Below are 11,846 nucleotides of genomic sequence, written 5' to 3' on the forward strand. Positions count from 1 at the left end.
CGACACCAAAGTAGTGCACCCGTGTTCTAGAGGCTTCCATGAAGTTCAAGTGTGGGCGCCAGTAGATTGAGTTCACCCCTGTTCTGGGCAAGGATGGCTCTGTCTAGTTTGTTGTCGTGTAGTGAATTTGTGAGCCGTGTCTTGTTTGTTGAGTGAACTTGGACGTGAGCTGCTGAATGTGTAGTGAGCTTCATTGCTGAGTGAGTTTGCAGGTGTTGAAATTATGTGTAATTTGAAATTTTCTATCTAAGTTGATGTGTAGTGAACTTCAGTGCCATTGAAGTGCAATGTGCTAGTTGTTGTGGAATCACAGGGTTAAAGGTGGTTGCATGAACAATTTTTTGATAACATATTGATAGCATTTTTTTGAATTCTCAGAGAGGAACATATAAACTGCTCTTCTAACTAAATTTGGGCATCTATTGAGAAAATTTGGATAGAGAGGATCATATAGCTGCAATTCGGGCACACAACTGACTAAATATGGGCACATTTTGACAGCACTACTTTGAATTTTGAACTGAGACAACATATAACTGAAAATTCTTGAAAGATAGCATTGTTTAACTAAAGATAACATAAAGTACACTGAATTTTCTTTAACTGAAGATAATATAAAGTACATCTAACTGAATTTTGTTTGACTGAACAACATATATGTATGACTAAATCTGCATGAAACACAACACATATTAACTGAAAATTCATGAAACACATTAATATATCAACAGGAGTACATATTGTACGTTGCTGCAACCACTTCATCCGGCCGTTGTATCGGGGCACCAATCCGCGCCACAAACCGCCACCCGCGGTTGCATCTGGGCTGATTCCTTCCTTCGCCGTCCCCGGGGAGCTCTACAACTTGGCCTGCCGGCGATGATCACACCACCGCCTCCATAGTGCAGTGCCTCTGCTCCAAGCACGCACACAAACAGAAATCTGCGAACAGAGGGGCAGAGGGCGGATGAGGCAACTCTTTAGAAACGCTAGGGGTGCAAAGAAAAACCACCATCCAGTTGCACTGTTTGCACCGGTTGCCCACCAATCTTATGTTTTTTTTCCTCTTCTAGCATGGTGGTCTTGCCATATGCGATTTGTACACGGAGTTGTATACCACGACCTGTTGGCCAAGTTTGAGGATAGTATTACCGCTGTATTTCCTGCTTTCAGGACTGTATTGACGCCATTCGCGAGTTCGAGGATGGTTCTGGACATCGCCACCAACTTGCAGGACCATACGTGCATTTTACTCCATTCTAGATGCAACAATTGACCACGTGAGGACCTTTGCGTGGCAAAGCCCAAATTAATGTCAAGATTAAAACTTCAAAGGAGGAAAATACATCACAAAATCAAGTTAAAATTGGAGCTGCATATTCGAAATAGTAATGAATTAAATACAAAACTGAGAATAACAACCGAGATATTCTGGAAATAGGATGGTGGGCTATGTTACTGCTAAATAGTAGAACATTGCCAATGGTTGGTCGTATGAAGAAAAAAATATGAATACAAATTTTTCTGTGAAGAAGTCATACCATCTCTTGCTCCACAAATCGCTTCCGGGTCGTATGCCTGCTCATTTCTCTCAGCTTCATTATCATATGTTCAGCGTATAAAATCAAACACTCATGTTCCGAACATTTGGCAGGTTACACATATTATCATGTAGAAAGACACACCCAATCAATTTGTATGAAGGCATCATGTTCCGTCCGTTGCGGAAGTTTCAGACAACCCTCATTGGCATGCACACTGGAGCTACTTTTCCCACAATCTTGCCAGGACATAAGGACCGCATTCTAGGCGTAGCTCGTCTGGAAAGAAAAGAGTGATGAAATATTACAATGGCCACATTGGAATCAAATTTTTAGCTTGGAATTAAAATAGGTTTTGATTCCGTGTAGTTCAAAAACTTCGTCAAGGAAAGGTAGAAAATTGTGTTCAGAACAAAGAGAAGATACATTCCTTAAAAAGATGTTTAGATTCGTAAACAATACTACCTTCTTAACTTAGGTCTTTGTTTTAAAATCTTACATAAGGGAATCGCTAGAAGCAGAAACTTCAGTCTCTAGCATGTCTAAAGTCAAACGAATGCAGAAGTTACTTCCAGTTCATTTACACTAACTAAGCCAAAAATAATCAAGGCAACTTATAATATGATTTAAGGCAAGGGTAGAAAATAACTAATCTGCTAATAATAATATAAGTGAAAGGTACTATTCAACATCAACCAAAAAGTATCTCCATGGTAATCGATGCTCCTAGGAACAATCTACATAATGCATTAAATTCCTTCCTAGAGTGATCTAGAAATGGTAGCCATAGTCATGACAGTGTAGTTCCTACAAAATAAAATTTCAGCTTGATGCGCCATCAACACCATTGTGGTCCACATTAGAGGAAGAACATATTTGTTTTCCTATGATCCTGTATGAAAGAAAAATTGTCCTGTATGAAAGAAAAATTGGAATTCCACAGCTAAGGTAATCAAAAATTTAGCACATGCAAGCATACATCACACACTAGATAAATAATTAATATGTTCAATTGAAGTAGGGAATTTCATCTCGCAGCTAGTGTGCAAGGACGTATTGTTTGTACCTGGAAAAGTCAGATGCTGGTGTGCCATCCTCAATAAACAAGCCATCATCGCCATCAAATGAACGTCAACCACGGTCGCCACGAGCATCCACCCTTTCTGCCAAGCACTTTGGATTCGGGGGAGGCAGAGAGTATGTGCATGAGGATGAGGGCTGCCACATGCGCTCTGGGTGAGGACGTGCTCGAGGAGCAAACAGGATGAGGGAGAGAAGAGGAGATGTGTGTCGGCGTCGAGTGAAACGAATGGAACCACCGCAATGATGGGATGAAGTGGTGGGGTGAAGGAGGAGGAGGAAGGACTGGCGGCGGTGCGATGCTAGGGTTCTAGAAGCTCGCTCTCTTCCGGATCTGGGCAATGCAAGGCATGTATGCTTATTCGTGCGTGGGCGAGGCATGCAGCGATTTGAGGAGTGGGGTCAGGTGATGATTTGGGCGTGACCAAGGCGTTGATTTCGGCCCATCTGTCAGTTCTTGTCATCGACAGGGGAATTGCGTGAGGTGGAGCAATACGAACGAACGATACGAACCAACGACATGCTCACCATCATGACCGCAAACTCCTCCGAGTAAGATTGAGCGATTTAAGGTAAGGTTAATTAATTTAGATTTAATTTTTAGAGATTGATCGTATTGATTCTTTCACATAAAGACATTACTAAATAACTTGCGCCATCATGGAAAGTTCTGATCTGTTCAGATTTTTTTGTTTGTGTGAGAGAGTTGCGCGAAACTAAACTGGTGGGGTGAGGGAAGGGGACGAAAAAAACCAACGAAATAAACGGACGAAAGTGGTGGGATGAAAATAAACCGTGAATGCTATTCACCAACTCAGGCATCAGGAGTTGAGATATAAACTTGTTCCAATCGCCTACCATTTCATCTTCATCCAAACCTCAACTCATTCATTGATGCTATGTCCAGGTGCTAGATCAGTGGCGCCATGGGTCGTCTGCCTTTGTGTTAGATGCCTTGCTATAAGTAGCTATCTAGCTATAAGAACCATTGAACGTATGTGTTCTCCGACTGTAGATCCATCCATTAATATTGTATAATCACCAAGGCGACATTTTCTGGACAACGTAATCAGCTACCTGATCACACACAAGGACCCAAATCCGGCAGCTTTCTTGATTGTATGATCCAGCTTTCTTGATTGGATAGGACATGCATACACTTAGATATAAAATATGCATCCTTGTCCTATAATGTATATATGGAATGCTTCCGAGGTGGATCGGGTGGACTTTATATTATTCAATACACCATGTACTCATGTGCTCGTATGATACGATAAAATAAAATCTAACATGGACTAATCAAGCACCACTGGATCAAGGTGGTAAATACATTTGTAACATACCCTACCTACTTGGCTAGCTTGCTAGCTACGAGAAAACTTTCATGGTTTGTAGGTGAGATGGCAAGTCAATCTCAAACAACGGGGAGCAGGAGCCATACTTTTGCCGATGCATCTCCTTTGTCTTCATATCAAGAAACACGCAATCTCGATCATGCACCTGCAATTCAACCACGTCTCCGTTCCTCTTTCCAGATCCATTAAGCTCAACTAGTACATCAGAGCCAGCTACAATAGGAAGGTCTGGGTACAACGACCGCAGCTTATCCTCTACATCGATCACACCTTCCAGCGCCCAACCACTAGCACCACCACAACTTGCTAGTACTGTGGGGATGTGTAGCCACATGGATAGCATGAACCCATCTATAGTGATCAATTTCAGTATGCTCCCGTCTGACGACGTTGCCAAGTGTAGCTGCTTTTCATTGCAGTTGGTAGGTGGGAGCTTCACCCGTCCCGACATTCTGGTCCTCACATCATAGGTGAGGATTTGTTTGCCATGGTCCGCTAGCCAGTGGAGAACACCACCGTGGAGGATTGTGGGTTGGCTGTAGTCATGGACTGACCACCACAAGGAGTCACGGTGCCTGTCGTAAGTAACGGGAGGCCCCCAGGTACTAGAGGATGATGTGGCAGTGTGTACTTTGATGCTCTTACACAAGTCGCGATCCATGAAAAGCAGCATGAAGGAGCAGTCGATGCCATCCGCAGTGGTGAGCAGGATGTACTCATGGAAGGTGGTGATGCTAATATGGACATAGGGCGATTTTGAGAGGAAGGTGGTTTGACCTGTCATAGGATTGTACACACACATGTCCAAACAGTGCTTGTACTTGTGTCGTGTATTGACATGTAAGTGGCTGAGGATGACAAGGCCGCCGCGGAATGCAACTGGACTGTATTGCTCGAGGAGGCTGGCCGTGCGGCGTGACATGAACGGCGAGAGGTGGTCATGGCAAAAAGACGCAGCGGCGGGTGTCAGTGGGTGGACCAGAGTCAGAGTTAGGGGCCCTTCGTCGTAGGTGGGGAGGTAGGCGAGGATGGAGGGAGCCATGTGTTGGGTGACGCGGCGAAGGAATGACGTGCTTAGGATTTCACGGCGGAGGTGCTTGCCGGTGGCAGCACACCGGACGAGAGTGAAAAGGTCGGTGCGCGCCACGATCTCAAGCAGGAGATCGGCTGGGAGGGGCAATGGTGCCGTGATCTCTGTCGCCGGCGCACCCGCACATATGATGTTTCGTTGGCGTTTCCGTGGAGCCATGGGGGTTATGTGTTTTGAGTTGGAGGCCTTGACTTGCTATATAGCCAGCTGCTATTAGTAGCGGTTGCACGTACGTCTCCGGCTGGAAACCATGTTAATATTGACACACAGAATTTGTGTGGACAACGAAATCCGGCAGCAGTTCTACTCGGACTCGGGAACCCACATCAGTACGATCGAGCTGGCTGGGCACATGCAAACAAGGAAAAACGAGTTTGAGTTTGAGTTTGAGTTTACCTTGGTAACCAAACAAAATCGATTCGGTTTGTTTAATCAATTTAACGGTCGAGTAAGATGCATGGAGTACATGCATGCATGAGAACTTCCCATACTACTCAGTTAATAATGCCTGCATGCAACAACGGATCATCCATATTATGTCTGATCGGTAGCCTTGACCGGTAAGAAAAATCGTCTAGTAGTTCCTTGGAAAAGAGAGATGGCCCAGATATTGGGCCAACGGCACATAAGCTGAATCGATGGAGACCCCTAGGCTAGCCTGCTTTAATTTGTCACCAAATAGATCGATTTGTATATACAACAACTCACGCACGTACGCTACACCTTTCTGGTCCAGCTAGCTAGAAAGAACGTTCTTAAACTCTTGTGCTTACATCTTTTGGTGACAATTTATATCTACCGTCGGGTCTTTTGCCATCCATCCTTACATGGACTGTTAGCTCCCAATCAATTTATTACCTAAGGTTAATGAGGCTGAAATGATACAACAATTTGGACCTATTTGTCTCCTTAATGTTAGTTTTTAAATATTCGTGAAGGGTGCGATTATTAGGCTAAATTATGTGGTTCGTCCTTCATAGATAGCTTTTATGCAAGGCAGACACATCGTTGATGGTGTTTTTATCCTTCATGAAACAGTCCAGGAATTACACCGGAAAAAGTTGAATGGGGTGGTTCTCAAAATAGACTTTGAAAAGGCTTATGGCAAAGTCAGGTGGCCCTTTCTTCAACAGACTCTCTGAAAGAAAGGATTTTCGGCAGAGTGGTGCGCTATGATCCATAGCTTCGTTTCTGAAGGCAGTGTTGCCATTAAGGTCAATGATGACATTGGACACTATTTCCAAACGAAGAAGGGTTTGCGACAAGGTGACTCGGTATCACCCATGCTATTCAATATAGTGGCGGATATGCTTGCGATCATGATTGAGCGTGCCAAGGTTGATGGCCAAATTGAAGGGATAGTAAATCATCTAGTTGATGGTGGTCTCTCTATACTTCAATATGCCGATGATATGATTCTTTTCATGGATCATAACCTCGAGAAAGCGAGAAATCTGGAACTTATTCTATCAGCATTCGAGCAACTCTCGGGCTTAAGATCAATTTTTATAAAAGTTAATTGTTTTGGTTTGGCGAGGCTCGAGATAAGGCCCACCTATACGCTGAACTGTTTGGATGCGGGTTGGGCTAGTTTCCGATCACATATTTGGGGATACCGATACATTATCGGAGACTCACAAATATTGAATGAAAACACGTCGAGGAGAGACTACAAAAAAGACTTAGTAGTTGGAAAGGTAAACTGTTGTCTCTGGGTGAAAGATTAGTCCTCATAAATTCAATACGTAGTAATATGGTACTATATATGATTTCCTTCTTCCAGTTGCCGAAAGGAGTTTTACATAGATTGGTTTATTTTCGATCAAGATTCTTTTGGCAAGGAGGTAGCGAGAGAAAGAAATATCGACTGGCCAAATGGAGTGTGCTTTGCCGTCCCAAAGACCAAGGCGGGTTGGGTATTCATGACCTTGAGGTTAAGAATAGGGCCCTCCTCGGCAAATGGTTGTTTAAATTTATGACGGAAGAAGGTGTATCCATTTGCTCCAAGGCATACCCTCCTAAGGATCATTCTCGATTAAGGAAGGCTCGGAAATTAGGTTCTGCGAGGACAGGTGGCTAGGAAATGCCACAATCCGGGAACAATATCCGGCTATATACAACATTGTGCGCCACAAGGGTGATACTATCGCCACGGTAATGGAATCGTTTCCGCCAAATGTGATGTTCAGAAGAGATTTAATTGGACCTAGACTTCAATCGTGGAACATGCTGCTCCAGCGGTTGTCCACGGTGCACCTGTCACATGGGCCTAATGTATTTTGATTGAACCTTCGTGGGAATGGACAATTCTTAGTGGATTCTATGTATAGAGCGTTAATCCAGTCTGATGTGCCAGTTGATAATAATAAGAAGATCTGGAAGATGAAGATACCTCTTACGAATAAAATCTTTGCATGGTACCTTCGTCGCGGAGTCATTCTTACTAAAGATAACCTTATTAAGAGGGATTGGCATGGAAGTCCGCAATGTGTCTTTTGTCACCATGATGAGAAAATAAAACATTTATTCTTCCAATGCAAAATTGGTTCGCTCTATATGGTCAGTCATCCAAATAGCTTCTGGCTTGTATCCTCCTTGTAGTGTTGCTAATCTATTTGGCAACTAGTTACATGGGATTGATCATAGGTCTACAACCTTTCTCAGGATGGGAGCGCTTGCCGTTATTTGGTCGCTTTGGCTATGTAGAAATGATAAACTTTTTAACGATAAAAGTACTTCTCTAATGCAGATTATCTACAGATGTACCGTGACTCTTCGTTTATGGTCATCTCTACAACGCGTGAAGAATCGAGACCTGTTTACATAGATATGTACATGATTGGAAGCTACGGCGAGGGATATTTTTCCCCAACATGGGTGGTAGCATGATCTTATGATTGCCCCCCCCCCCCTCCGCTTTAGGCGTTATACGGACTCTTCAAGTTTTTGTATTTCGCGTTTTTATTTTCATTTGTTTGAGAAGACTTTATTTGGCTATGTGAATTTTAGTTATGCAGAGGCCGGGGTGTAATGTTTAAATCTTTTAAGCAATGTAAAGCGCCCCTTTTCGAAAATGTGGACAACAAGAGCTTTGTCTGCGTCCTCAAGGAACACATAGCGGCGGTGACTCACCTTGACGACACCAGGAGCCCCGTGATGTGGATCTGATCAGGCAAGCCGCCGTCAAACACCCTGCGCTAGAATATTGCATGCCAACTTGCCAAAGCCATGAAACCGGCGAGATTGCACAAGAAGAACGATGTGTCGACGGAGCCTGTGGCATTGAAACTCACGTGCGCTAAATCGCGGTGGGCTTACGTTGCTCCTTAAGCAGCAGGAGCGGTACGCGAAGACAGAGCGCGCCAGAACAATTAGAAAGAAGATGGTTGAGCTGGAAACGAGCAACTAGACGCTGATATCATCATGGCCAGGTAAGCTTCTTCTCCATCCCAATCCGTGCACTTCTTCTCCATCCCAATTCAGTACTAGGGGCGGACCTCTGCCCAGCACCAGCCGCCTCCGCCACCGATAAACGCCACCAGAAGCCCAGCGGACTCGGTCCAGTTCCAATCTTTCCAACATCCATTGCGGCCTCGCTGTTCTGCCCGTCACAAACATTTTCATGATCCCTCACATAACATGATTTGCAGTACAGTAGAGTAGCTAGTCTCAATGTGTTGAACTGAAACGTTCAATATTGCAACAGGCATCCTCTCTTTTTTTACATGCAGGGGAAGTGTACAGGGACATATGTCAGAAGTGCATACCATGTGACGCCAGAAGTATTGCATCGGAGTTATGGGAGAGAAATTGATGTCTGGAGCGCTGGAGTGGTCTTGTATATTCTTTTATGTGGTTTACTGCCTTTCTGGGCAGGTAAGTATTCATACATATTCAGGAGACATCTTCAGCTTCCCTAGCATCAAGTACAGCGAGCACTACCCAGCGGAATACACCGCCAATGATTTAGAAAGTTGTGATGATCCAGAAGGTTCCGATGACGAGCAGTACTACCACCGCTTGCTGGATGAGGGTCTTCTGGTGTGAGACTATTGCTCTTGTATCGTCTTTTTGTGATATGTGATTGATTGTTTTTCTTATAGCTAGCTAGCAAGCATGTTTTGATTCTTTTCACCCATGCACGATTGGTGTTTAGGCATGTGTCCCCTATCTCTCTTCTCCTCTCCACGATGTAGGATTGCTAGAAACTCCAAGCAATCGTGTTAATGAGCATATTTGCTGAAGCTCTTGCAGTTTTGTGGTCAACAAGTTATCTCAACATCCCCTTATCTCAACATGTTGCAGTTTTCTGGCATGAATCTTGATGCTTTGTGTCACCGCCATCTTCATCGATCTTGTCATGTGCATGGCCATGCATGCTGCTTGGGATGGTTTGGAAGCGGTGTGACAAGTAACCAAAATTTTTTTGTAACCTACATGCCCCTTGGTGCCGGTGCGTTCTTTGTCGTGAGTATGGTGTTGGCTCAGGAAATTTTGCCGGCATAGCCGTCGGGCTGCCTGGCGCGCAGCCTCAGAGTTGTTCTGTGTGCTGCTGAAAATAACATGCCAGAGCATTGGCTCGAAAAACTGCCGTGTTTTGTGGGGTGTCTATTCTGATCGCTTGGGTAATAGAATTGTTGGCCCGGCATTGAAAAAACATGGATTATTTTGTGACTGGGACCTTTATATCACACATGCATCTTGTCATGGTGCTGTGTATTCGAATCACTTGCACTGGCCTGAGTCAAGTATTCCTCAAGCCTGGGGTGACAATGGAACACCATAGTTAAGTCTAGTGGCGGAGACCATGGTTTTGGGTACCGCCCGAGAAAACCGGTTACCGGGCGGTTACCGCTTTTCCTAGTACCCCACGAGAAATCAACTTCCCAAGCGAAAAAATCCAAAATTTTCAATTTGAATGTATTTTTGACGAATTTTGTTCGGATTCAAAAAAAAATTGTCCGAAATTTGCTCGGAATTTCTCGGTAACCGTGGTAACCGAGTTTCTCGGTGACCCACGAGAATAAAGTGCCCCTCGGTAGCCAAAACCTTGGCGGAGACTACCTTGTGAGTGTTTCTCAGAGATAGACCTGTAATTTTTCTGGAGAAACCTCTACGTTTTCAAGTGAATTGTTTAAGCACAACGCTCGGCGCCGGTCGACCGAACCAAATTTTGATCGGTCCCTGCACGTGCGTTGGATTAAGATGCCGTGCATTGTTAGATTTCCTAATTGTCTCTCTGGTGTGAACCTTTGATCTGAATGCACGAATATAAAAGCTACCCCCGCGCAGCTCGCTGGCCATACATGTCGCGCGCTCGCGCGACACCCGCGCCGCCCCGTATTGGATTGAGAACGCTAGATCAAAAAATCGCCGGAGTGTATGCTTATGTGCAAAGCTAACTTGCAAGCAGGCAGACCAGCAGCTTAATTGATCTACGGAAGCCAACTGGCAAACAGGCAGGTAAGCAACTTAATTGATCTACAGTAGCAGACGAACGTGCACAAATGAACTTGATGACCTGGGCTAGCTTCAACTGAGTCGATTGAAAACTCTTGTATAGTTGCGACCGGGGAGGTCTCATAAACGGTTCTGAGCTGGCTGCAACAAAATCACTCAAAGTTTTTAGCTCAGTGTCATGCCGGTTGCAGCACCCCCGCTTAGTCGTAGCTTTTTCACGCCGGTTGTAGCTTGCGGGCTCGACAGTCCACTGGTAGAAAAAGGGCCTATAGTCCCGGTTCGTAAGGGCCTTTAGTCTCGGTTCCTGAACCGGGACTAAAGTGTCGGTACTAATGCCCCGACCCTTTAGTCCCGGTTCAATCCAGAACCGGGACTGATGGGCCTCCACGTGGGCAGTGCCGGCAGCCCAGGCAGGGGGGCCTTTGGTCCCGGTTGATGACATAAACCGGGACCAATAGGCTTCCACACGTCAGCATCTGGCTGGAGCTGAGGTTTTTCTTTTTTTATAAAAAAAAAGTGGCTGTTTTAGGGGTTTAGGGGGTTATTTTTAGGTTGTTATTAGCTAGCTAATAGAGAGAAGTGTCCTCTCTTATATCTTCATCCTTGATTTACCTACGCTACTGCTACGTTCATTTCACCCGCAAATATATATATAATAACTCATGCATGCTCGCATCATACATCATCATATATAATAACAAGTCCTACTAATTAATCAAGCATCATCATACAACTTCTACTCGTTATTAATAATAAGTCATACGATCATCATCCTCATAGTCATCGAACCCAACCCTACATAATTGTTCTTAGCACATGATCATCAGTATCAGGTAGGACCTAAGCACACTTAAGGTAAAATAGCATAAAACAATATAGACCCTGACTCTCCATTATGGAGAATGGAGATCATCCTGTCTCCAATTCTTGCGCCTCGCTTCCTTTTGCTTCCAAGAAGCTCCTTACGACTGTCCATACATTTTTTCCATCCTTTGATTGTCATGTCTCCACTTCTTTTAGAAATCCGGTATGGACAGTTGAGATTCGTAGGATGACCTGGATATATGTTCAAAACACGAAGGCTGCCGCCATTCTGATACATCAAATGAGGCACACAATCCTCTGGGATTCTCTGTTGAAAAACATAGTAATAACTTCGTAGTTAGCAATGATGTACTAGTTTTAGAAGTATGCAAAAAGATGCACGGATGTTGTAATAGTAAAAAAACTTACCAGGGTATCTCCATGGTAGTTACCGTAGTTCAACACGTGCACTAGTGGCACGTATTGACCATAATGTTGAGGAGTTCGATTGTA

General features: G+C 44.3%; 1 protein-coding gene across 1 annotated transcript; it reads right to left on the minus strand.

Moving 5' to 3' along the window:
• Positions 1–3,434: 3,434 nt before the first annotated feature.
• On the minus strand, positions 3,435–5,241 carry LOC123147339 (uncharacterized). Its single transcript, XM_044566572.1, has one exon. The coding sequence runs from the start codon at positions 5,226–5,228 to the stop codon at positions 3,993–3,995; it is 1,236 nt and encodes a 411-aa protein (XP_044422507.1). The 5' UTR covers positions 5,229–5,241; the 3' UTR covers positions 3,435–3,992.
• Positions 5,242–11,846: the final 6,605 nt, after the last annotated feature.

This window comes from Triticum aestivum, chromosome 7A (assembly GCF_018294505.1).
Source record: "Triticum aestivum cultivar Chinese Spring chromosome 7A, IWGSC CS RefSeq v2.1, whole genome shotgun sequence".
In the NCBI taxonomy this organism is placed as follows: Eukaryota; Viridiplantae; Streptophyta; class Magnoliopsida; order Poales; family Poaceae; genus Triticum; species Triticum aestivum.

Bases quoted from the DNA above. Each gene is read 5' to 3' on its own strand.
- LOC123147339 (XM_044566572.1), bottom strand. From the start codon at position 5,228: ATGGCTCCACGGAAACGCCAACGAAACATCATATGTGCGGGTGCGCCG.